Below are 26,733 nucleotides of genomic sequence, written 5' to 3'. Positions count from 1 at the left end.
ATGCAAGTATGCATTTTGTTTTTAAATGTACTTAAAGTGTCCAAGAAAATACATTCTAATAACTTGGATTGTAGTAGTATTATACATGACATTAGCATTTTGTTAATGTTGAGTCATTACTGTGTGATCAGGAGTTTACAGAAGTAGTCATTACTGATCAAATCTGACAATTACTGCCATCATCACTCATTCATTTCCTCGTGTTTATTACAGGGGGGCTGGAGCCTGTAGCTGTAAACGATAGGAGGAAGCCAGAGTATTTGGAGTACTCAGAGAGAACAAGCAAAGTCTGCACAGAAACAGGCCCCACCTGGCTGGTGTATTCAAAACCACGATCTTCTCACTATGAAGTTAACCACTGCACCAGTGTGCCACCCTGCCTTCGTCAATTAAAAAGAAAGACCGGAAAAAGTAAAGGTTTCCTGAGCAAAAACTTGCTTTTCCAGCCACAAATTTTGTGTGACAGTATAAACCAGATACAGCTTGAGCTGATTTCATTTTGGTGAAAATTGGCTCAAAGTCACAGCAAATTTGAAATCAGTAAAAACTGTATATTACCCACAGTTTTTTATGTGTCATCTCCAAACTTCACTACAATATATGGGACAGTGACTAAACTACAAAGTTGTAGTATAGCTGTTGCCCTCTGCAGGGAGTTGTGCTCTCTGTGTGCTCTTGCTAAGGTAGTATCAGTTGATTAATCTTAATCTGTAACCTGTACATACCAGTTTAACCATATTTCCTTTGGGTAAAACTCCAGCTAATATTTTTTACATTCCTAAAACATCCTTATGCACTTATTACTAATCATTAAAAACTCAATCATACTTATTATAAAGTTAAAATTGCCATTTACATTTGCTTTAAAGAGCGTGAAATGGGAAGATCGGGTGGTGGCGACATAAATAAAAGACTGTGTAGCTGCAGGCTGTGGCCTGCTTCACTCACTGTTTATTTTTCTTTTCACTTGTCAGTACTCCCACCTTCAGTTGAGAACGTGAGAGTTTTTTCCAAAACCTGTTTGAGCAGGACAAGGATCATGATTAGTGATTAAAGTATGAGTTAGTTCTCATTAATGCAGCGTGTGGTGTTTTATAGGACCACTGCTGAAACACACCTTCTCCATATCGCTGGCTTGTCAGTTGGTTTGACTAAAAGGCAGTATTTGATGCTCTGGGTAGGAGGACAGACTCACACTTACGTAACATTTGTGAATGATTAATAAATGAATAAATACACACTAACGGATGGTATAGTGGTGTACTGGTCAGCACTGTTGCTTCACAGATGTAGAGTCTCTTTAAATCTACCCACAGCATGGGTCCGTTGTGTGGAGCAGGTGGATCTAAGTTGGCGGCAGGTATGAATATGAGGTTGTGTCTCTCTCTCTTTGTGTTTACTCTTTGATAGACTGGTGACCTGTCCAGGGTGCAGGGTGTACCCCACCTCTTGCCCTATGACACCTGCGACAGACTCCAACCTGTCTGTGACCTTGAATTAGGTAAGAAGAAGAATGTTATTATTTATGTCACAATATTATGACATAAATAATAGCATCGCTAAAGATTAATTAAAATCGCTATTTAGTGTTCTTTGTTTACTAACAGTGTTTACAACACTGTTTACTCTATTTTGCTATTTGTCATGTATGAATTATTGCTCTGTTTTCTGCTTATAAATGTACTCATGTTGCTTCTTTATTTAGAAAGTATTTTTAGAAACTTTTTCGTCCTGTAAATCTGGTTGATCTTGTGACACCAGTACTGTGGATTTAATCCAGAGAGTGACAGTGTGATTGTGACGGGAGGTGAATATCCCAAATTTATGAGAGAGAACTTCCATATGACATTGGACTTGGACAGAGTGGCTGCCTTACTGATTGCAGAAACACCATTTGTTTGATGTCTGGTTAACAATTAACCACAGAGTCCAGCAGAAATGCATCTCGTATTATTCTGCGAGGTTTTCTCATCGTATTTATTGACGTGAGCTAACAGCAAAGCTTTGATGAAGCACCACGTGCAGCTGAACGAGCTCTCGCCAGGCAACTTGAGTCTTTAAACTTGATTCCTCATTCTTCAGAGACTTTGTCTCTAGTTTCTATTGAAAGGGAGTGACTGCAGCCATTCAAAAGAGGAATGTGATCTGGCTGTGCAGAAGACTGTGCTTCTGGTCCTCAAAGATAATTGTCAGCATGAATAATCATAAGCAGAGCGCATATTTTGTAAGTGTAAAACCAAGTGAAACATGGAGTGGTAAGGAAGAACATTAAAAAATTATGTTTGCAGTGCGGTCTTCCTTTTCATCCCTCTCACGATATCAATAATTTATCTAGTGTAGCACCTCCTCTGTTGGCTGGTTGGTATTCACAGTCATGTGGAAAAGCAACACCCTCGCTGTTTTCATTTGGAGGATAAGTAGCAGCCAGGTGCTGCTAATGAAAAGCACTTGATTAAGTGACAATCAGCACCTCTATAAAAGCACAAGTTCTGTCGGTTTACTGGTTTGTATCATTCAGCTGTGTGTTAACACAATGCCACAATCTTCCCAGTAAATTCAACCCCAGGTCAGATCATGTAATGAAAAAAAGGAAAAAAACTACATCTCAGACTCTACAGGCCTCAGTCAGCACGTTAAATGTTAAAGCTTATGACTGTACGATTAAAAACAGAACAAGTATGGTTTGTTTAGAAGACTGAGGTGACGCAGGTGAAACAAACAAAAAGCGCCCCTTTATTGGTGCATAAAATTCAAACAACAAAGTGCATAAACAAATTCATCTAAATCCAGCAGGGTGACAGAAGGAAGCGTGCTAAGAGTAAACAAACACTGTAACAGAGGACAAAGGTAAGACAGCGTTATTTATACTCACACACTGATCAAGAGACACAGCTGGGAGGAAACAAGACACAGGTGGACACAATCAGCACAATCACAGAGGAGGAAGTAAGACTGAACACAAGACAGAAGACAACTAAGTAGCAAAGTAAAACAGGAAGAAAGTAACAATAACTAAAGCGGGAAACTCGATAGAGGAAACAGACACAGAAGGAAAGTAGCAGAAAGAACTGAGGAAACTAATAAACTCTGATATAAACAGACCTTTGAAATCACAGGGCATGACATACTGTCCATTCAGACATGGACGTCTATGAGCTTTTGTTTTTTTGTCTTTTTATTCTATGGCCTGTCTTCCCAAATATAACCTCCAATTTAAATGATATTATGGACTTTTATTAGCAAATTTAAAAAAGAATAACTCTCTTGGTTTATGCAAAGGTTTCAATCAGATGAAGACCCTTAATTTTTAAAGGTTATTATATAAGAGCCCCCATAATGCACTTGGCAGTCCTACCTGCGAGAGCAAATAATGAGAGGAAGTGAATAAGAGGGAGAAATCAGATTCCATCTCAATGAAAATTCTTTATTTTAAGTCTTTAAAAAAACCCTACCTCTGCCACTCCATGTGTTTTTTTCTCTTCTCACAAAGCAAAACTTAATCTAAATGTGTTTTAAGTCTAATAACTCTTGTATGTATAACAGGCCTGGCAGCCAGTTATTGTCTCACTGCTTCATGTGAACAGTGGGCTCCTCTTATTAGCCACTCCCTCTGATAAGGCGCGCTCCACCTGTCCCAGCCCGAGTAAAAGGACCCGCCCTGCCTGTGAAAGCCCTGCTCTCAGGGGCAGGAGGCGCAGAAGAGCGAAGCAGGTGAAATGTGGCCCGACAGGTCTGATGGGAGTGCAGAGAGATGTAGTCAGTGCAGAGAGGATTGCTGAGTGACTGACAAGCCTGTCAGTCAGGTGGCTTTAGGAGCAGTCTGGCTGGAATTAGGACAATGACATTGTTGTGTTTGTGCTGCTGAGAGCAGAGCTGGTTTGCACCTGTTCATTTCACTGACTGAGGGGGAACCTCGCAGCCCTGAGGATACCCACTGCAGACGCAGCAGCAGAAGCAGACTTAGAGTGGAATTTCCCTCCTGTTCCCAGGCTGGGGCCGGGGGCGAATGGTCGCTCTGAGAATCTGAGCAGAACTCAGGAAGGAGAGTGAGAGGAAGGGTGGGAGGACAGCCAGAGAGGGAGAGGAAGAGAAGCCAGGAGTGGACATTAGAGGAGACATGCTTCGCTACGGTTCAAGACCAACTGTTTCCACCACCACAACAGAGGACTCTCCAGAGGCTTTAAGAGAGGTAAGAAGCTCGAGAGAAGCGAGAACACTGAAGATCTCTCTGTCTTTCCCCCCATTTCTCTCTGCTCTCCTCTTCTCTCTGTGTTTTGTCTAGTCCAGTGTTTTTTCCTCCCCTCTTCTGTTTGTCGGCTGTTGCTTTTAACTCTGCTGACACTTGTTTTCCTGTCTGTAAGCAAAGAGATCCATTTTCTCTCTCTCTAACGTTTTCTGACTCTGTTGTAGGATGTGTGGCTCTGTTCACTTACACGAGTGTGTAATGGGAGCTGAGCGTGCAGGAGGCAGAGCTGTCATGTTTATTTGAACAGCTCTCTGATAAAACAGGCCTTTGTACTTGCCCCACGTTTTATTTTATTCCCATGGTCGCCTCATGCAGGTCAACACGTACCGTAATATTTAGTGAAGCACGCTTGTAGGGTCTGCTGAAGAGTTCAGTTTTTTTTTGGTACTAAATTTCTTATGAAAAACCTCAAAATAGTAAAAAATCAAACAGAGTTCCCACTTTCCATGTATCTGTTTTACATTTTTACATTTTACTCTGTTTACTCTGTTTTGCATTTACATAAACTTTGTTTGGTGCCCTGTTGCTGCTGTATGTGAATAAGCTTACAGAATTTTTGGTTGACAGTTCAAGCCAAAGCTTGAACTGCCACAATGTCAGAGATATTTAAATCTGAATTTTATCTTTCCTCATGATGACCATCTGTAAATTCCCCTAAATTCAAACATTTGCCTTTTTTGTCCGTGTGTGTTTGTTTTTTTTTCCAGAGGAGAATCAGACGCCTGAGACTGACTCTGTATCCCGGAGAAAATGGAAACAAGGAGCCAAAAACTGAAAAGTCAGACACTGTAAGTTTTGCGTCTCCCTCAGTGTTACCTCCACCCAGTTACTCCGGCCAGAACCGGCTTCAAATCCTTACGGTACAATACGTAAAGTTACATTAAAGAGGAAACGTCATCACACTCAACTCAGTTTGACACTGCTGATCAGAAATAGTGACGTGTGGGAGTAAAAGCACCAATAAAAACCAAACAGAAACCCCCCCCCCCCCCCCCCCCCCCCCACACACACACACACACACACACCTTAATTCATCTTATAAACCATTAAAAGAAAGATGGTGGAAAAGCTGAGATTTATGTGCTTTTTATCATCTGGTCCAGTTATGCAATCATGACAGGAGGGCGTGTGTGTGTGTGTGTGTGTGTGTGTGTGTGTGTGTGTGTGTGTGTGTGTGTGTGTGTGTGTGTGTGTGTGAGAGAGAGAGATAATGCACACACAGCTGTTTTACATTTACTTCAAAGCTCTGCTCCATCTGTGCTCTAACACTCTTCCACAGAACAGAAAATGCTAATAAGTATTAACAGTATTAACTCCAAAGGACGGTAACTAAAACAAACAGAGCTCATGAGAAATTAATATTTGCCTACCGAGGTGTAGAATTACTCTTAGTCACGTTTAATATTTGTTGGTATGCTCTGTGATCCTGTGAATTATGGCTGAGTCGACGCCGCAGGCTGCGTGGGTGTTTGCTGTTGGTGGCTCTGCCCCGGTCTTTGTTTGTGATCGGAGGCTGATGCCAAAGTTTCAGAGTGAAAGTGTGAGAACTGAGTGCAATGCTTGGGTTAGGTTTAATCTCTGAGGAGAGGTTTTTGCTTGTATAACTGTGCGGTGTGCAGGATCCTGAAGACAGAAACATAATGGCTAGTTTTGAATGAACCTTGTACAACATGTCCACTCTTTCCACTGATAGCACACTGAAGTAATCTCTGAATGTGGCTGCCTTTGGGAGGGTGTGACTGCGACTATTGGAACTGATGACAAAGGACAGTCTGATGAAGTGTGAACACAGAGTGGAGGGAAGCGCACGTGTTTAGAGCTGATGTGCACTTTAGTGTTTGGGAAGGATGCAGATTTGTGCCCTCTGCGAGTGTCAGCCGGTTTGTCCCAGAACAGACATCGGTGACTCCAGCAGCACCGTCAGCATCTGTCTGTGAGATGAAAATGGCAACAAGCGATGTAACGAGTGAACAGAAGGGTGTTTTTAAAAATAAAAACAGCTGAGTAACAGAGTAACATCACCGCTGCTGGGGGGGATTCATGGCAACACAAACTGAATTTCTGAGACCAATCCAGATGCAGATTTTCTTTACAGTGAGGTATTTCACAATCATCATAAAGCTATCATAAAGATACCACTTTACTCCACACTACCACTCCTGTTTTCTTGTATCATGTGAAAAAAGTTTTCCAATCAGAAAGTATTAGACAACATGTCGCCAGTGACTGCTGGTTGTACCTTTTACAGCGCTGATGCAAGTCTGAAAGCAGTCTTATCATTCCTGAACCCTAATCACCATGAAGTCATCAGCCTCAGCCGTTTCACTGAAGTCCAACAGCAAACTGAAGCTTAAAGTATACGTGGAACTGCAGCACAGAGTAGAAAACATCAGGCTGGAGCCAGTTAGAGGTTCAAAAGGTTAAAACTTGTGCCTAGTTCATCTGTTCATCATGTTTTCAGTGTGGCGCTTTAAGGTCTCTGCAGGCGCTGCTGTAATTACTGTGTTGTTGCAAAATACCTGCACATGTGTTTACACTGAGTACTGATGCTTGTTTTTCAGATAACTTTTCGCTCTAGTTACACTATCTTAGATCTTAGGTGTCATCACCATGGAAGGTCAAATGAAGGTCAGCTGGAATGTGGTAATGGGGACTGCATCCAGTTAATCAACGAGGAAGGAAATGACCAAAATATCTTTTCTCAGAGATATCCAGCGATACCGTGTTTCAAGAGGAATGCTGGTTCTTCGCTGTGAAGTTAGAAAGGGCGTGTCCTGCAACTCGAGACATCGTGGATTAAATCCAACCAGCGACTGCGGCCTAGATGATATGTAGCACATGTGAATCATGACACACGCAGAGGAAGTAAACAGAGAACTGCTACCAGACGATGTTTCTATACCGGCAGCATTGGATTTCATCTCCGTAACAGCCGTAAAGTGAACACGGTTCAGCCCAGTGAGCTACAGTGAGCATCCTCCGTGCTTGTGTGACAAATAAGGAGCTAATCAGGTCAGACGGTGCAGTCATATGATAGAGGAGTGAGTTCATACAAACAAATGACAGTGTTAGATGACAATGCACTGATGCAAGATTATTTTACCGAGCTGTCTCCGAGCATTTTATTTATTTTTTTTAACATTTGTGAACAGCTCAAGCTCCTCAAGCAACAGAGGAAAAGTAAGCCAGAGTGCTTCTCCCACAAAACTTACAAAGGGCAGGTAAACACGGACCAGCATGTGGTCAAACACTGTAAAGTTCAAAGCTGAATGGGCAGCACGCAGGGCTTCGTGAAGCGAACTGATAAAGATGGCTGTGCTTCCCACCCATCTGCTGGAATCCACATCCTCCCGCCTATTAGCGGGCCTTTTCCATTTCTCAACAGCAGGTCCTCTGTAGATTGAGTGGTGCAGAAATGTGAGACTGGGCTCTGTCCACGAGACTACACTGGCGTCTTTGTTCCTCCTCGCTCTTATCTCTGTGAGATGTGGACACTGATGCCTCTTTCTCTGAGTGGTAGTCTTCACTGAATGACTTCTTTGTGTAGAGGCATCTTAAAAGATATCAGAATCTGTCTATCTATAGATCTATCTATAGATCTATCGAAACTATATAATATTCACATACAGTTAAATAAATACTTCAAGAGAGTGTTTACTTGCATTTTTGTTTAGAATCCTGCACTTCAGGCTCACATGAGGTGTGCTGTGGAATATATACACAAATGATAAAACTTAATTGAAAATGTTTCGTTTTACACGAATCATGGATGGCATGGTGGTTCAGTGGTCAGCACTATAGCCTCACAACATGAAGTTATGGGGTTGAACCTGCAGTGTAGTGTTTGAATGTTGAACCTGTGCCTGCGTGGAGTTTGACTGAGTGCTTTGTTTGTACTAAATACGTGGATGTTAGAATTAGCGATGGACTTAAGAGCAGGCTCCCTGCTTGGATATGCTGTCAAGAGAATGGAAGAATGAATGGTTGAATGGAAGCCATCCACATCAGTGTTCTTGACCTGTTTTTGTTTTATTTTGCAGACTGAAAATGAAAAAGATGTCAATGGGATGTGGAAGAGGAAGAACGGGCTCATCCAAAGAGAGAGTCCACCTGGCCAGGAGTCACCTCAGCAGGTAGACAAAGCAGCCACTGCATCACTGAGTGTGCCCTGTGCATGCACCGTGAGGCTGTCATTAATATTGTATTCACACATTCAGCATGAACAGAGGCTCACAGGTGACCGTGGCAAATGCTGTGACCATCACAGTTTAAAGACAGCAGGCGTGTTCAAAGTGTTTCTATTTGTTTCAAGTGATAAACTATGGCAAAGCTAATAAAATGAGCTGGATCATGCAAAATTTAAACTTGACTTACTTAGATATTCAATCCAATTAGAATAACTGACTGCTTAAGTTACATTTTAAGCAGAAGAAAAATCCCTGCAGTGTCTGTTTACAGCTCTTTATGATGCCGATCATCATCATTTTACACCAAATGTGTGCATATAAGGATATATGACTGCATGCTCGACAGTGTGTTTCTATTTTGGCGCATGTACACTGTGAAGCACTTTATAAATAAAAGTTATCAAGGAAGACCAATTGATAATGAACAAAAGTGCTAGCTGCATTTCTCTTTATCAAGTAAAGCACCTTGCTCTTGAATTACAGCTGTAATACTGATTGAAATGTAGTCTCTGAGCTAAAGTTGTTTTTATTTGTGCCCAGGACTTTTGCTGTGTATTATTTAGTCATTGCATTGTGCCACACTGCTCTTGTGCTGGTGTGCATCTGTTTTCATTGGCTGTTAGAGGCACAATAGGCAGAAATGGGCAGCAGCTCATGTCCTGGGTTGCAGAAACACGACACCTTCGATGCACTCTGCACCATTTTTTAGCTGCACATTGCCAACTTCCTATTTCCACTGCTCAGCAGCGTGGGCGCTGAAATACTTGATCACTTGCACATATGTATGCATGTGCATGTACATGCAGACTCATGCAGTGCATATGTTAGTGTGCACACAAACACAGAGACACCATGCCAGCATAAGCCTGCCTCAGCGGTAGGTAGCTACAGAAACCTGACCGTCACGATCCTGTCTCCCTCAGCACCTCGGAGACATGACCAATGGGGTGCCAGAGACCTCGCTGCGGCATCATGGGCCCAAAGTGTATGGTGTAGTGCAGAGGACAGGCTCGGATAGACAGGAGGTGATGGCACGCGAGTGGACAACCAGTCACCTACAGGATGAGATGAGATACATCAGGGAGGTGAGGAAAGACTGAGCCTTCAGGCCAATCATTCTTTTACCATCACATCATCCATACAAGGCCGAGTGGGTTTCTGTTTAGATGATATCTGTGTTTTCCTGGTTTCTGTTTGCAGGTGAGAGATTCTCTTGAAAAGGTTAGAGAGCGGATGTATGGACAGTTTGGAGGAATGCAGCAATCAATGCAGAAGCTTTCGCAGGAACTCAGGGTAAAGATTATGACAACACCATGTGACCGGATGCACTGACATTCCTCATCAAACTCCGACCTGTAAAGCTGTGCATAAATCTGAAAAAAAGCTGTGTGCCACGTGTTTCTGCAGGCTGCCAATGCACACAAGAGGAGTCTAGAGTCAGAGGTTAAGATCCGCACGGCAGCCATGGAGAGCTTTGATCAGATGAACAGTTCCCTCATATCTGCTAACCTCACCTTGCAGGTAACAAATCAAAGTCACCAAACACTCTGAAGACATTTTCTTTTCCTTATTTACTCCGACAGCTGGATGCTGTTACAAAAAGTCTTCACTGGCTAAAATAAGTTCCCTTTGCAGAAATCCCTTCTGGATGACTGTCAGAAGAGAGTGAGCTCGAGAGACGATGTGAAAAGTTTGCGGAGCACCTATGAGAAAACACAACAACAGCTCAGAGACAAGGAGCGCGAGCTGGCTGCAGTACAGGCTGAAAACCAAACTCTCAGGCTTCAGGTAGTCCCGCAAACACAAACTCTTACTGTGTGAACGAACATGAATCCACGTGTGTCCACAGATTAAAAACCCCCCCAAAACTTTACAGTGGAAGTGGCTGCTTCTAATGCCACAAGGCCACGAGACCGAGATGTCAGCATGGCCAAAATAAATGGGTGGAATTCAAAATTTTCCCTCAAGTTTTGTGCAAGCGCTACTTTGGGTACATTTAAAGGGACAGTGAAGTGCTCAGCTGTCCTGTAACAAAGTGGTCTGATGAGTCAGTAAGAGTGATGGAAGGACAGGACGTTAAGGACTTCATGACCCCTACCAACAGTGAATAAATCAATAAATGAAAGAAGATTTTTCTATCTCTGCAGCAGGTAACATTAAAATCCAGCTTTACCGATCATCATCACAGTTCCTGAAGTTTTGAGAAACCATCTCCTGTCCTAGTTTTTTTAAAAAAATTTTTTAATTTACATTAGAAAGCAGAGAGTCCAGCTTTCAAATCACTGTGTGATCTGAGACACAGCAAACCTTTATCGGAACATATCATATTGCTGCGGAACAGAAACACATCAGCTGCATCTGCATCTTCTACCCTGAGCAGAATGTGGCCTAATCAGCTGAGCAAAGTGCTAATTTTTGCTATGCTGTGGACTGTCCAGGTGGAGTCTTCACGGGAGGCCAACGATAAGGCGCTAAAGGAGCTCTCGGAAAAGCTAGAGAAGGAGTATGAGGAAAAGCTGCTGGAAGAACAACGCAGGCACAGGGAGGAGATTGAAAACCTACAGGTCTGCATTCTTTGGTCCTTATTCATACATACATCACACTTTGTTTTTGTTTGTTTTTTTGACAGCAGAAACCAAACCTATTGACGTAGATTACCTAAGGAAATTAAAATGCTTTTGCTTTAACTGTACACAATTTACAAATAAAAAAGTTACAAAATTCTTGACAATGAGGCAAGCCTAAGCTGAGAGAAGAGTGGCAGACATATTTCTGTTTGCACAGGCCCAACTCGATGAGTACATCAGACGACTGGAGGAAGCGGAGAGAAACATCAAAATCGCAGAAGCCAAGATTGCAGAGAGGGACCAGAGGATCATGGAAGTGGAGCGTCTCCTGGACTGCATGGGAAAGGTAAGTCAAAAATGTAATGTTTGTATCTGTGTCTTCCTGTTCCCTTGACCCTTGAACAAAATTGTGTAAAACAAAAATTACACAATACTTTGAGGGATCTGTCATATATCAGTCAAATGTTTAGGAAACGATGAAGATGATACTTCTTAAATGTACAAAAGCAACCTTCTGTAAAAGGTTATGACCGTATACATGTGCACGTAGTGGAGTTCAGTCCATGTTTACTGCATACAACATAACACTTGGCCAGCTGCAAAAACACCTAGGACCCACTACTTTAAAACCACATGCCTGATACCGAGGTTTCCCTACAGCTCAAACCGGTTGGGAACGGGACCACTGGGGGTGCCAGCAGTCAATCCTGCGGACTCCTGTGGACTGTGGGGTGGGGCCTCCATGGATTGGGATTGTTGCCTTGCTTATGTTGATGCTCAAACTGATAGGGATTGTTGGAGTTTGGAGTGTTTTCCTGCCAGGAGAATCTTGGTGTGATTTCAGGTGGATGTTACGTGCCAAAGTTACATTGTTATGAATAGTAAAGAATTCCCATCAGGACCCTGTAATCTAAGGAGACGACCGATGTCAGTGATTTTACTTCCCAAAAAGACTCAAACTTTTAAGTATTGGGATTTTCATTCAGCCATGGTGTCATAGGAAAACAGATAAAATGTTGTGATTTCCACAGGAGAAGAGCCAACTGGAAAAGCAGCTGAAGGACTGCGAACAGCGCCTACGCCTGATGGAGCTGACGGACAGAACTGACCAAACTGTAGCCAAAAGGTACAAATTAAAGTCCAGATAGAAAATTTAAGCTGCGCGTGAATCTAAAGGCTCTGTTACAGGCTTTTGGTTGTGTGACCCTTTCTCTAAAAGTGGATAAAACTTGGCCAACACTGCATTAGATCTGAGGAAGTTCTTTGTCTTTGGTTTGTTTTCTCAAACTGTTTCCAACATCAGGGATAAACTTTTATTCTTGGCGCAGAGGTCTTAAACAAGGAGCTGCTAACACACAGGATGCACGATAAACCCCACCTCAGACAGCACATCCAACAATAATACTGAGAAATAATTGAATAGGATGGGATATTAATTAAAAAAATAAACATGTTGGTTTTTGTGTAAAAGTTCAGCTTAAAATTCTTTCGTACGTTTACCTAAAGTGCAGACCTGAAAGGTTTTTTCAAGTCAGCTAAGAACCTTCATAAACACTTTTTCTTGAAGCCTGAAGCAGAGTGGCTTACGCTTGGCCCTTTAAACCAGTTGAGCAAGATGCACTTTGGAGCAATTAAAAGGAGTTTTTCAGGATGTTTATAGCATTGTGCAGGCAGATTAATTACCTAGAAGGGAAAAAAGCACATAACTCTTTTCATCGATGTTTGCAAATGAATCAGGGTGCTAGAGTCCTATTTCCTTCATATGTGGGACTACATTGTGGTTGTTTTTTAGGTCCAAAGAGCTGGAAGGTGAAGCAGGTGATCTCCGCGAGAGGATCAAACACTTGAACGACATGGTGTTCTGTCAACAGAGGAAGGTCAAAGGAATGATTGAGGAGGTGAGTAGGATTTATTTATCTGTATGTAGACCGTGGATTCAACTCCTCTGTTCCACCTGTTTTGATAGTGGGAGTGTCTCATACATTTACATAAGTAGTCTGTTTGCCATTAAAACCATGGATAATGTCAATGCACACAAGGAACGGAGAACTTCACTGCACACAGAGTCAATAAAGGGTGGGACATCATGCTAACGGGGTGAATTCATGTTCATAATTTTGATGGGAAGGGGTTGGAGATAAAGGGGCATTATTTGCCTTCACTGAAGTATTTATAGCTCAGTTATTCATTGCCTTCATTTCTATGTATGGAAAAACAGAGATTAGATAACGATTCTAGTTAAGTTTGCTGTGAACTGGATTTTCCATTTCTGTTTTCCCTGTAAATTATATAAATAATGTTTTTAAAATGTATATCTTTTTGAATTTGTGAAGGTCGAATCTCTGCGAGCTCAAGTTGCTCAGAAGGACATGTTCATCTCTGAGCTTCTGGACAGGATTGCAATAGTGGAGTGTGAGGTAGGATGAGACTGGTGTGTTTTCTGTGTGTTTTAATTACTGGTGGTGTGGTGTGATATTCTGCTTCATGGCTTCAGATGATCACATGGGCTTCTGACCACTGAATAACTGAATAACTCTCAGCAAAGTCTGTGTTAATCCCCCTCTACTGTTTGTTGCTGCAAGCGTCAGGTCATTTTTTTCATGCAAAGTGACGACAGTCTTTTGCATGTAACTGACCTGATATTTCTTGTTTCCTGTTTTCCTTTTCCTAGAATAATGAATTAGAAGACAAGCTCAAGTATTTTATGTCCACACAGAATAAGACACGAGAGGTTTTGGAAACCAGAGAGATAGGAGTAGGCTGTGATCTGCTCCCCAGGTAGGATTGTGATACTAAGTAGCATTGGGTTGTGTTTTCTTGATTAGGAGGTGTTTTCTCACTCTGGTTTCTGACTGTGCTTCTGCAGACATGAAGCACAGAGGTATGATGTTGAGCCTGTTCAGTGTGAACCAACTCATCTCTTTTCCATCCAACCCCCATCACCTGATCATCCTCTATCACCTGTGAAACTCCCATCACCCACCGAACCACTGTCACCCACACAGCCTTTATCACCCACTCATCCTCTATCACTTAGACCAAACCCTTCCTCCATAGCGCCCTCATCCCTGGCACAACCCTCATCATCACCTCCCATTCAACATCCATCGATCTCCCTAACACTGCCCACTCAGCCAAGGACGTTTAAGCTTAATAACCCTCCCCCCAGCAGGCTACATTCAAGTTTACTAAGGTACACTCCTGTCCAGTACAGCCGCTTCCTGGATTCCAGCCCCTCACAGGAGCGTGGGACATTCTCCTACATCCACCCATCTGAGTCTGAAGCTGGTGTCAGTCCGGTCCAGCCTGGAGAAGACGAATTGGACGCACAAACAAGCAGAGGCACACACTCCATACCAGAAGAGTCCACTTCATCCCCGCCCTCTTCTCAACCACGATCAGGAGTGCGAGTTTATACGCCGTTCATGAAACTCATGGAAATGACAGCAAAGATAAACATAGATTAAAGTTAAGTAGCAGTCCTGGGAAATACATGAGCCAAGACTTAAATAAGGAGAGTCAATGAAGCTATGAAGCCATTTAGCTTAGTATAATTACTGAAAACAGGGTTAACAAGTAACGCACAAACTTCTTTTCATAAGCAACAAAATCAGCCTGAAAACAGGAAATTAGAGTAAAAACAACATTTTATCAAACTGGGAGTGAAAAAAACCTGGAAATTAAAAGAAACTCACGGAAGTCATTGTCCCCAGTTACAAACTCGTTTGATCCAGATTTCCTGTCAGATGATAGCTTAGTTTCCATGTGGATGACAACATGAGTGAACAGTTTAATTACTTTTCTTTAAACTTGTTGATGGTTGGATTTTATTTTGTTTCCTCTCTTTTTTGTATCAGTGCTAAGTACAGAGCTAATCTGTATGTCAACAGTAAATATGTAGCTAAAGCTAAATAATAGTATTCTCTAACTCAGTCTGCGTATGCTGGGAAAGAGACAAGCGTATTAAAAAACTGGTTGGAGTAATGCAGTAGTAACATCCTTTATTATTCTCTTACTTGAGCTTAACATTTACGTACTATACATACCATAAAATTGTCAAATTTTTCACAGCAAATTGTAAAAAATAACAGTCTTAAAAACAAATTTTGATAATGTAATATGATAACATTACTCTGTGTTGGTATATAACATAGAGTAACGTTAACTTTAGGATTGAAAGTGAAAAAGTGGTGATGTAAAGTCAGGTTAGCCATTAAAACATCAGCTAGTGTGCTTCAAGAATACCGCTGACTCAGAATACATATGCGGGAAATAATAATATGTAAATAAACTGTGTGGACAGAACTACCGACCTAGCTGCACATTACTCACAGTCTGATATCCCCGTGTTGATGTTGTTATCATCATAATAATGTTGATCTAGCATCAACATTACACCTGACCAATGACGTTGGAGCATTGAGTGAGCCAAACATTAGCTTAGAATTTAGCCAAATTCTAAGCTAATGCTAACCGGTATTAGCCAACTTAACTTGATAATGCCAGTTGGCTAACAACCAACCTAACTTGATAATACATTTATTACATTGCATAACTTTATAAAGAATATACTTAATAAAACACAATAACATTTTATATAAACAAAAGAATCCCCCCCCCCCCCTTTTTATCAACAAAGTGAATGGTCAGTTGCAATGTTGATCCTGGACCAACATTATTATGATAATGCAGGGACAACACCAACACTGGGATATCAGACACAACACAACACACAGCACACCTGCAGGAGCTGCTCTGCCATGTAAACCCATGCAACGGGAGCATTAAAGTGTGCTCTTTGGAACAACCAGTTCTTTGTAAATACAGACTGCCTGGCCAGGCATTTGACTTTATACAACTGAATTCTAGTATTAATAAGAATTGTCCAATATTTTTGTCCCTATAGTGAATATAGGAGGGTTACTTATGCAATCAGAGCCGTTAATATTAACTAGACCAAAGTGTGGAATATTTCCCTTAAACCTCGATTGTTTTTGGTCTGTTTTTTTTTTTTTTTTTTTTTTACAAATATTCTTTTAAAAATGTACTAACACAAGAATCTGTTTTAAATCATTTTAAAGCTGGCACATCCATGTCAGTAATATCTCACTCATTTATGTCGCAGATAATGATTTTTGGTCAGTGAAGCAAAAAAAGTCTTATGTGGGTTTCTGTCCCATGTTTGCACATAGCTCTAATAATGATAAAAGTAGCTTGATGTAGGATGTAAATGATGTGATGCTATGTAAAAAAATATTTTTCTAACTGATATAATATGGAATATATTTCTTTTGTTTACAGTGAATCTATTCTATTCATGTTGCTCACTGAGCTATGAGCGTTCAGTCCTATATGAAGGTCGATATGGTTATTGCGTGTATTTTCCTATCATTTTATATGTGGTCTGTACAAATTAAACATATGATATTTTGTTACTGTCAATAATATAATATTTATTACCATGCTTTGTGCCTTTGTGACAGCCTACTCTGTGATCCTGGTGGTGAAAGGAAAGCTATTTTAATTGGAAGCAGGGTAATATGGTAAAATAGGACGTGGTAAATTCTTGAGAAATCTGTTATTAACGATATTAACTTTAATGAGGTGACTGCCGTTCCTGAGCCACTGGCACAAGTGTTATCCAGGTGTTGTCTGTACTGCCACAGCTGTGTTTGAAATAGTTTTATGATGTGCCTTTTCCTCGTTGGTACATATAATACTACGATTAACGATGAGAGGCCAGCATCTGTTTGGATAATAAAGACTGTGCAAATGATCCTGAATGTGTCACAAGATGGCTGCGCTTACAAGAAAGAGTCTTTAAAAATGGGTTTGTATTTCTTTTATTTAGTAACACACTTTTATATAAACATGCATGAATGTGTGTCTACAGTGAATTCTAGGGCTTTTTATGATTGCATGTGCAGACTTCACAATATCAATTTGTAGGTGTCTGCTGCTGCTTCAAGTTATTCACTGCATAATGAGCTGTGCATTGAGTAATCAAAATGAGCCAAGATATTTGCACACACCAGTCATGATTAGGAATGTGGAGCCGATATAACAAAAGCTACAACAAAAGAATAATTTACAGGTTAGTGCGATGAAGGGCTGAAAGAAGTAAAAACACAATCTTTGATTTTCAGCTGATATGTCCGTGCATTCATATGTGTCAAAGTGTATGAGGACAGCAAGCCAGTGGTGACTGAGAGAAGCTGAAAGATGAAGAAGAAATTAAACATTTTGGAGGATTAGGTTCAGGACTAAAAAAATAAAACTTAATGTTTACTTTGATTACAATTGATTAACAAAGATAAGCGTGAAAAAAGAAGCATTTCTCTTTTTGACAGTATCTGGGATACTTGAGAAATAGGTCTTGGAATAATACATTCTGGAAAAAATGGAAAACTTTAAACTTTGACTTAGAGTCTGAACTCTAAAGGTAAAGTCTGCAGAGACTTTGTTCCAACGGCACAGCTGCAACCAAAACTGACTTTGAACTTTGACACAGGCTGGAGAGGACACAGCTGTGTTTGGGTCATTCATTGTCAGTTGAGCTGAGTGAGAAGTGGATTGGAAAACATCCGGACAGGAAATGCAGCTGTGGAAAATCTGAGACACCAGCCCAGTCCAGACTGTCTGTACTGATCGCACTGCTAAGCTCTTGCATCAGGCTGGTTACCACGTTTGACCGGGAGAGGGCAGCAAATAAGCTTCACAGTCTTTACAGGGAAGAGGTGTGTTACCGAGTCCCATACAGTGGAGGCGATAGAGGGCTATTTTTTTCACACAGGAAGAAGAAGAAGAAGAAGCAGGGTCCCACTTTGAAATGTTGTTGTGTCATGTGTTGAAGAAGTGAATTTGTCACTTAAAGAGTTTTCTGAAGCTCTCTAATAAAAAAGGAATCAATCAACCGTTAGATTTACCGTAAACCTTCGTGTTTACGTTGAAGTTTAAAGCGGGCTCGTGCTGTTTGTGGATGGCTGTCGTTAGCTTACTGTAGCTAACAGTGATGTCCTCGTCGTGGACAGAGCGCCAGGGAGAGGTGGGAGACCTGGGACACCTGAGTAAAGAAGAACTACATGAACTGCTACTCCGACAAGAAAGGATCCTCAGTAACAAGTAAGTTTAACCCTTAGGTAGTATGAGAGAAGCGTGACACTTATGCGCACGGCCATCCCGTTAGCTTTGATCCGGTTTGGTAAAGTGACTTCTATGTGTTCAGGAATATGCACTAAAACTAAAACAGATGATCTACTGACGACGTGTTTATATAAGTCCACTTTGGCTCAGGGGAAATATGAAATGCTTTTGTAAAAAACGATGCACGGGCGACACTACTCTGCTGTAACATGGGGTAAAAAAACAAACACTCGCGGCCACTTTGTTAGGTACACCTGTTTCGATTTCTGCTGCAACAGATGGTGCGATCAGACATTGGCTTAAACATGAAAGTATGGATGCATGCTGCTCTGTATGAACAGTTCAGGGAGCTAGTCGTGGTAACAATAATGATGATGATGTCAGAGACATTTTCTTGACACACTTTAGGCACCCTAGCACCAGTTGAGCATGATTTAAACTCTGCAGCCTACCAGGGTATTGTCAGTGACCATTTCCATACTTATGACCCATCTTCTGATGGCTGTTTCCTGTTTTCCAGCAAGTTTGTTATAGTTAACTAAAACTAGATGTAAAAAAACAAAACATTTTATTTAACTAAAATACAAATAAAAAGTAGACCATTTGAAAACGATAAACTACCATTATTATTAATACCATCAGAAACACAGAAATCCTCTTTCTGTTTAACTAATATGGGAACACCTTTACAGATGCAGTTAACCTATAACAGCAACTGCTGAGGGTACTTAGACATTTACACTGCCAGATTTAGTCACTGAGGCCAAATGGCACTAATAGGAGTGTTCAGTTTTACGGGTGATTTACAAATGTGGGGCTGTTTTCTAAACACAGGTGCAGTCATTTCAGAATAAGGTGCAAATGTATTTATTTATTTATTTTCAAAACTCAAATATGTAGTTAGTAGTAAAACACATGTTGCTGGTGTTGGTAGATCAGTTTGTATGCTTTATTTAAATGTTCTCCTCCCTATATTTCACACCTTGATAAAGAAACTCTTTTTTTAAAAATACTTTTTTTAATGCCAAAACCCACTTGTGCTGGTGCAACATGCTGGTAAATCTGGCCTTAGGTTTTCATCACTGCATCAGATGCGTCATACTGCCTCCATTTGTATCTTTCTGCCAATTTACTCAAAAAATGATATATAATTTTTAGCAGAAGTTGGTGTGCATCAGTAGTTTTCTGTGTTACACTTGCACCACATAATATTTCCAGACATGTTTTCCTGGATTTTGTTCACATAATGTAACATAATATGTTTTTTTTTTTTAAATTCTTATCAAAAATGTGATTGTATGGGAAGTAGGACAATGAAGTAGATCAGTATCAGCTTTGGCTGCCATTATGAACAATTAAGAGGAAAACATGGCATGAAAGACTTTTTCTTATTTGGGGTCAGGGAGGGGTTACAGACATGTATGTGTCTGACATTTATTGTTGCTCTGGTTGTGTATTGAAATATTGCTTGAAGTATACTTTTTGCAATGATGTGTTTGTGTTGTTTGCAGGAGGTTATTGCAGACGCTACCTGACAAAGGGAAAAAGATAAAAGACTTTGCAGATAAAGTGCGTCTTGCCATTGATGACCACAGTGAGGAGGAGAGGAGACGAAGCCTAGTGTCTGTTGCGAGGACAGAGTTACAGTCCAAGTACCAGCAGGCTTTTGCTCACCGGCGTGCTGCCTCCATCACACCAGCAGCCTCGCATCAAAACAGGCAACATGACGCTGCTGCAGGTGATGCTGCACAGGAGAGCGAGACCTCACCTGCCTCAGCTCAAGTGCAAGAAAACCACACTTTGGACGAGCAACGAGAGCCGCTTGTCTCCGGAGCGACTGCTGTGGAAACCATGGAAACGGCGGGTCGTGGGGCCTCTCTGAACTCTGATGAAACAAAAGAGGGTGACCTTGTGGAGGCCCTGGAAAGGGTCACGCTGTCTGGAACAACTACTGGTGGCAGCAGCGTATCCAAAGAGCCATTAAACAGCAGTGCAAGAGACAATTACTTTCTCAGAAAGCAACCACCAAAGAAGCCTCACTATATAACTGTCCTGGAAAAAACAGAGAAGTCTGCAGCTTCCAGGAAGCAAAAATTTAAACCAAATCAGTGAGTGGACTTTATTTACTACCTTCTGAACATTTCCAACAAAAATGCTCCAATAATCCAGATTTTATTCAGTAAGACATTTGACATAGTTTGCCATTCTGCCTTTTTGTCCTCTGTGTAAGTTAATTGAGTATAAATAATATGCACCTTAATGTGTTTCCAGGCTGCCTCATAGAAGTGACATCTCTCCATCAGGATCCTCGTCACCCAGTCAGTCCTCTGAAGGCTCATCGCCGCTGTCTGCGCAAGCCAGGAGGGAGCAGGACAGAAAACACCTGGATGACATCACTGCTGCCAAACTCCCCCCTCTCCATCACAATCCAGCCCAGCTCCTATCTCTGGAGGAGTCAGCTGCACTGCTGAAGGAGCAAACCAAGAAGCAGCTGGTTAGTGAGGCCGAGTGCCCTTCTAAGGAGGCTAAACAGGCTGGGTGGAAACAGCCAGTGCCTCACTAGATCACTTAGCAATATGGCTCAACCAAAGCTGTTCTGAATGTCTCCTTTTATACAAGAAATATTTGGTAAAAGAAAATTAAGTAATTATATGAACAACAGTCATGTTTATCCTCTTGTCCTTTGTGCCATAAATTCAATCAGCATCTCACACTTTGATTCTCACTATTTTTAAAAAGTCAGGACTTTTATTGACAGCTGATACAATGGTGGGTTAGCATCGTCACCTCACAGCAAGAAGGCTGGTTTGTGGAGATTGCATGCTCTTGTGTCGTGGGTGGGTTCTCTCCAAGTACTCTGGCTTCCTGCCTCAATCCAAAGACATGCATGTGAAGGTAACTGGTGATTCCAAACTGAGTAGCTACTGCAGAAAAGAAAACTTTAGTGCAATAAGTATTTATAAAGGGATGAAGTCTCAGAGAGTATGTTGATGCTGTTAATAGCGAACCCTTAGGATGCTTTAGCTTAATTAAGAATTAAACCTTTTAACAGTTATTATTAGAGAAAGCTGAACGAGAGTATAAGAAGAGTATTACATAAGACAAACTTAGGCACACCTCTATGCTTGAAACTTGAATTCATATAAAACATATTTGTTCTTCCACATTGTCCTAAAGCGTCATTAACGGAAATGCCATCTCTCATCTTCTGTTAAAATATTATCACAATCAGTTCATTGATTTCTTTGTTTCTTCTGATGGAAATCTTCAGGTAAAGGCCGCCCTGCTTGAGACGCTTTCTTGTCTCTAGAGGGCAGCATTCAAGCAGTGTAGGGACCGTGTATGGCTTCACATCCAGAGGAGCGAGCTGAGAGCCAAACGTCACACAGTGTGCTGTTGTCAACTTATGGAGGCGGTTGAGCTCATTATCAGTCCTACTTTTGTTGAGAGTTTAATAGCAGTGGCTGTGCTGCTTTATAATAATGTGCTTGTTTTCTGTTTACCAGCCTATTCATGTCAGCTTTTTCTCTGTCTGGTGTTTAATTTCAGGAGTTGCAGGCCAAGCTGGCAGCCCAGAAACTGTCTGAAGGATTGAAGATCTCTATGGGGAGCTACACTCCTGACGGTGGCCCCATGGCTGCCTACAGAGAGGTTCACGATGAAGGAGCCCAGCTCTCCTCAGAGGAAGACTGATCCTGGAGGGCCAGCTGGGGAAACCAGTGTGACCTTGGCCCTGAGGGAAAGAGGCTTTGGACCTTGTGATCAGGACCCATCAGACAGGATTTTCACTCCAAGGGCAACAATTCTTCAGAGAGGAAAAGGGTCTTTTGCATGGTGTGAAGGAATAGTCGGTATCCCAGACTCAGCTCAGGAAATTGAATGACAGGTTGAGAAACTAGCTTACTTAATTGTCATTCAGTCTGTAGTGGGTTCAGTTGTTTCAGCGTCCTGCAGGAATAACAACACCTTCCGCTGACTACGACGCTTAAGTGCTAAATTTGAAACATGTGTCATGTGGGAAAGTGTTTCTTGTCAGCATGCTGAGACTGATGACATCATGGCTTTCGGATCCTGAGAGTGCTGTTTGCTGAGGTTTCTGTTTTTAGTATTTTTAATAATTCAATTCACTTAAAGCTCATCAGCGGTGACTGTTTACAGCTTTGTGGAGAAGCAGACGTGAGCCTGCAAATAGTTATGTCAAACTTCAATGTTACAGAATGTGTAACATGAACAAATAAATCACGTGATTCCTAAATGCCTGTTTGTTGTTTTTGATTTTTAAATTTTAAAAGTCAGGTCAGTGAAATAAAATCCAGGTACTGATGGAGTAAATTGTATGTTGCTTGTATTTTATACATGGTGTAATTGCTGTCTCAGCTTCATTGGCTGTAGTGTGATCATCTTATTACAGCTTAATCAGGCAGAAGTGAGATCAGGACTGAGGGAGCAGAAGAGGGCAGTGTGAGGACTGAACTGAGCTCTACTCGCTCAAAAGCAGCGCAATCAAACAGGTTGTTAGTAGCAAAAAAATTCTTTAATGTAAAAACTAAACTCAGCCATTTCATTAGATACTTAATGTAAATGTAAGTCAGTGCATTTAAATTTGTGGACATAGTCAAGATGATCTGAGTATTGGGGTGAAGAAGAAATGTGATTTAAAGTGACTTTGGATGTTGCAGACAGGCTGGTCTGAGTATCTCAGAAATTGCTGATCTGATGGGATTTTACTACACACAAGACTGCTTTGAGCTGGTAAGAAGGCAACAGTACCTCAAATAACCCTTTGTTACAACCACGGTGTGCAGAAGAGCATCTCTGAATGCAAGGCACATGGAACCGTGAAGCAGATGGGTTACAGAAGCAGAAGACCACAGCAGGTGCCGCTCCTGTCAGCTAAGAACACAAACCTGAGGTTCCAGTTCACACAGTTACACCAAAACAGGGCAATAGAAGACTGGAAAAACTGCAGCATTCAGATCGTATGGTCAGAATTGGTGTAAACTTGAAAGCATGGCTGTATCTCACCTTGTATCATTGACTCAGGCTGGTAGTGGTTTTGCTGTGGGGACTATTTTGTGACACACTTTAGGCCTTTAGTACCAACTGAACATCATTTAAACACTAGAACCTACCTGAGTATTGTTGCTGATCATTTCCATCCCCTTTATGGTCACTTCCGACCTCCACAGTCACCAGATCTTAATCCAGTAGAGCACTTTTGGATGTGGTGGACCGGGAGATTTTCGTCATGGATGTCCAGCTGACAAATCTGCAACTGTGTGCTCAACTTTGTGATGCTTGTTGAATCTGTGCCACGAAGAGTTATAACAATTCTGAAGGTGAAAAGGGGTCCAGGTTGCTACTAACAAGGTGTACCTAACAAAGTGTCCAGCGAATATATATTCGTTCTGATAACGAGAACAGAAAAGCATTAATGTTGTAATGTTCAGAATAATGTTCATGATGTTACAAGAGTTAACGTCTGGGGACTAAATGTCATATTACTCTTTGCTCAAATGTTAAGTGTAAAACTCCACCACAAAATTGTGACCAAGAACCGCAAAGAGATAATTCAGGGTTACCTCTTGCTTATTTTAGCAAGAAAACGCCAAACCACACTCTGCACGTATTACAACAGCGAGCCTGCCTGCTACACTGGCCTGTTTGTTTCACAACAAACCACTTTGCTTTCAAAACTACCACAGTGGACCTCCACCATTCCCAGAATTCCAAGAATCTCGAATATGTGATGCAGCACAGAGGGAACTGGTTTGTTTTAGTGAATTTGGACATTTATTTGCTTTTCTTGACACCACTTTTCTTTCATTATTATTATTTTTTTATTTTGTTTGGAAAAAAAAGTTGTGTATAGTGTGTATTTTCCATAATCTTGATATTTGTGAGATGAAGGGTGTTTTCTTGACATTTTTATCTCCACTTCCATATGAAATACAACCTTCAACTCGGATTAGGTTTCACTATTTTCCAAGTGTTAAAAAAAAAAAGATCCTAGCTATTTTATTGTTAGGCTTCCAGCACATTAGTTAATTTATGTGCAAAGGAGATCTGCAAGGTGATATAAATTTCAATTTCTAGTGAAGCTGTGGTCAGCTGCAGGCACTGATAGACTGAAATGCTGTGAGATGTTATCAGGCAGGGATCTGTCTCACACTTGATAAGATTAATGCAGGGTAGTGAAATATTAAAGCTTGATGGCTGAGACATCTGGAATGCATTTGGATCATGTTGTTGCTGAGAATGGCAGGCGATGATGGGACGGCAGCGGGCTAATGCAATATGGCAAACACCATTTCTCAACGTTGCTAATATGTGGCAGATAAGAAGTGCCAGCTACGTTCAGCATCTTTCCAAACTGCCTTTCTCATCATCTTTCTTCCAACTCGCTGTGAGGACTGCAGACCATCGTAATTTAAACAGTCTGATTCTGGGATTTTAATGAGGAAGAAAGGGGGAAAAAGGCACAGAGGCACCTTTTTAGGGGAACTGAGGGCGGGTTCATGTAGGTCAGAGACTGGCGGTCGATGCCCCTTGATAACCTTTTGTAATTGCTGCTGAGGCATTGGTGGGAGATGTTTTAGGAAAAAACCCTTCCACATCTGATTGCTATGTATTTAGACACTGTATCTGATGGGCTCCAGAATGGCCCTGTGGTGATGTCCAATAACAAAGACATATGCACTCCTCCACAGAGGATCCTCATTGTGCTGGGATTAATTACAGCCTACCTTGCTTACATAAATTTAGAGACTGTTACCAATTACAGGGCACATTTTTGCCGTAGCTTTTCTCTGTGGTATCTGGCGTCAAACCTGAGTCTGCACGTAGGTTGACGTTGTTGAGGTGGAACCAAGCTCACTCTATAGTCAAAGCTTTTTTTTTTCTCTTCTCGTCTCTTTTTTTTTTTTTTCTAAACGTTGTCCATTGATGAGGAGGTTGTTTATACTTCAGCTTGAATCCCAGACCCCTTGACTCAGATTAATAAGCTCCTCATGAAGTAGTCTGCAAGTGATTTGCTCCAACTCTGAGTCCGAAATCACACGTCCTGCGGGAATAGAAATAATTTGCTGTTTGGGAGGGGAAACTGGAATGTGATTTCAAAACTGCTTCTTCAAAGAAAAGTCAGCTCGGCCTTAAATTAGATATACAGTATGATGTATAGACTGGCGTTAAACACGAGTTAGGCCCTCAGCAGAATGATTTGATTATATCTGCCAGGTTACAAAGTCTGAGCTCATACTTTTTCCATTCTCTGATGCTTTTGTCATATTTTTTCAGGGCACACGAGGAGATGAAATAATGCAGCACACAGCAGCTTTCTGTAGATAAGGTTACAGCCTATCTTCCTATCCCAATTAGAACCAGCTCTCCCTCATCTAGTGCACCAAAACTGAGTCAAGTGAATCAAGCGTCATGGCTCGCTTGCCAAAAAGGTGGATGGAGATGTTGATCTGCTTGTTCAGAACAACTGTTTGCCACTGATATATGCCATTCAGCCTCACCAAAGGACATATCCATATTACTTTGTGGTTTTGTAACCTTCCCAATAGCAAATAAATTACAATATGTACAATTAAAAAAGGAAGGTTAAACCTTAAAGAATGAGAAAGAAACAAATGCATTCATGTTTCCTGTGAATGAAGAAGCAAGCTTCTGATATTTAAACCCCAACCGGCTCTGAGCCTGGTTCTGTTGGAGGTGTCTTCCTGTTTTAAGGGAGTTTTTCCTTCCCACTGCCACCAAGTGCTTGCTCCATGAGGTGACTGTTGGTGGTATGTAAATGAAATTGAACTGAACTGATGACCACCTAAATTTTTAAGTAGTATTACAGTTGGCAGAACAACAGCATGAACCAGCATTGTGCTGTCCCACTGCAAAGCTTTAGCTCCTTTGTAACCTAGCAACTGTGATTAAGACAGCATAAAGAATGATAAACACAGAAGAAATAACTGTTTATTGAAGAGTAAAATTGTCATATATGTTTTATATGTTGTTACAGTCATGGAAAAAAAGAGAGTTTTCACAGGACAAAGCAAAGTACACCCTTACTTATGCCACAGGAATTAAAAGGGTAAGTAGCTGCCAGGTGCTGATAATCAAATGCACTTCATTAGCTGATCATCACTGAGCATGATTGCCTCTATAACTGCAGAAGCTTTTGCAGTTTTCCCATCTGGAGCATTGTGGTCTTCCCAAGAGTCCCAGCAAAATAACCCCAAGGTCAGATGAGGAAATGCTCAGGGGAAGTGCCAAAGAACCCTAGAGCTACGTTTCTGACACTTAGCATGTTAAATGTTAAAGTTAATGACAGTGCAATTAGAAAAAGGTTGAAAAAGTATGGTTTGCTTGGAATAGTTGCCAGGAAAAAGCCTCTTCTGTCTGAAAATAACATGGCAGCATGGCGTAGGTTTGCAAAGTTGCATATGAAAAAAAGCACAAAACGTCTGGAACCATGTCTTTTGGACAAACAAGACCAAAATGGAAATATTTGGCCATAGTGTACAGCACCACGTTTGATAAAACAACAAACAGCATATCAGCACAAACACCTCATAACAGCTATCAAGGACAG

The 26,733-nt window shown here is 41.3% G+C and overlaps 2 protein-coding genes across 6 annotated transcripts; both read left to right on the top strand.

The window, feature by feature from the left end:
* Window positions 1-3,893: 3,893 nt before the first annotated feature.
* Window positions 3,894-16,792, top strand: myzap (myocardial zonula adherens protein). Of its 5 annotated transcripts, XM_063475935.1 has the most exons (15): window positions 3,894-4,189; window positions 4,954-5,034; window positions 8,287-8,379; window positions 9,357-9,518; window positions 9,634-9,726; window positions 9,841-9,954; window positions 10,069-10,221; window positions 10,872-10,997; window positions 11,218-11,346; window positions 12,032-12,126; window positions 12,793-12,898; window positions 13,334-13,417; window positions 13,672-13,778; window positions 13,867-13,881; window positions 14,215-16,792. In XM_063475935.1, exons 1-15 carry the CDS (start codon window positions 4,118-4,120, stop codon window positions 14,465-14,467), a joined length of 1,683 nt encoding a protein of 560 aa, XP_063332005.1. In that variant the 5' UTR covers window positions 3,894-4,117; the 3' UTR covers window positions 14,468-16,792. The 5 variants fall into 5 exon arrangements, with proteins under 5 accessions (XP_063332005.1, XP_063332014.1, XP_063332023.1 ...); XM_063475944.1 differs by lacking the exon at window positions 13,867-13,881; XM_063475953.1 differs by lacking the exon at window positions 13,867-13,881 and having other exon boundaries at window positions 14,210-16,792.
* Window positions 16,793-17,810: 1,018 nt separating this feature from the next.
* On the top strand, window positions 17,811-22,384 carry polr2m (RNA polymerase II subunit M). The gene is made up of 4 exons (XM_063475976.1): window positions 17,811-18,122; window positions 19,655-20,251; window positions 20,415-20,637; window positions 21,693-22,384. Exons 1-4 carry the CDS (start codon window positions 18,013-18,015, stop codon window positions 21,834-21,836), a joined length of 1,074 nt encoding a protein of 357 aa, XP_063332046.1. The 5' UTR covers window positions 17,811-18,012; the 3' UTR covers window positions 21,837-22,384.
* Window positions 22,385-26,733: the final 4,349 nt, after the last annotated feature.

The sequence above is a fragment of the Pelmatolapia mariae genome, linkage group LG1 (genome assembly GCF_036321145.2).
Source record: "Pelmatolapia mariae isolate MD_Pm_ZW linkage group LG1, Pm_UMD_F_2, whole genome shotgun sequence".
Taxonomy (NCBI): domain Eukaryota; kingdom Metazoa; phylum Chordata; class Actinopteri; order Cichliformes; family Cichlidae; genus Pelmatolapia; species Pelmatolapia mariae.
This window is presented reverse-complemented; position numbering and strand designations above follow the sequence as displayed.

What these genes read in the sequence shown, in the direction of transcription:
- myzap (XM_063475926.1), top strand. Translation starts at nt 4,118, where the DNA reads ATGCTTCGCTACGGTTCAAGACCAACTGTTTCCACCACCACAACAGAG. An exon ending in GCCAGGAGTCACCTCAGCAG is followed by an intron (nt 8,380 to 9,356) that starts GTAGACAAAGCA and finishes TGTCTCCCTCAG; the next exon opens with CACCTCGGAGACATGACCAA. An exon ending in TCCTGGACTGCATGGGAAAG is followed by an intron (nt 11,347 to 12,031) that starts GTAAGTCAAAAA and finishes TGATTTCCACAG; the next exon opens with GAGAAGAGCCAACTGGAAAA.
- polr2m (XM_063475976.1), top strand. Translation starts at nt 18,013, where the DNA reads ATGTCCTCGTCGTGGACAGAGCGCCAGGGAGAGGTGGGAGACCTGGGA. An exon ending in CAAAAATTTAAACCAAATCA is followed by an intron (nt 20,252 to 20,414) that starts GTGAGTGGACTT and finishes ATGTGTTTCCAG; the next exon opens with GCTGCCTCATAGAAGTGACA. An exon ending in AGCAAACCAAGAAGCAGCTG is followed by an intron (nt 20,638 to 21,692) that starts GTTAGTGAGGCC and finishes GTTTAATTTCAG; the next exon opens with GAGTTGCAGGCCAAGCTGGC.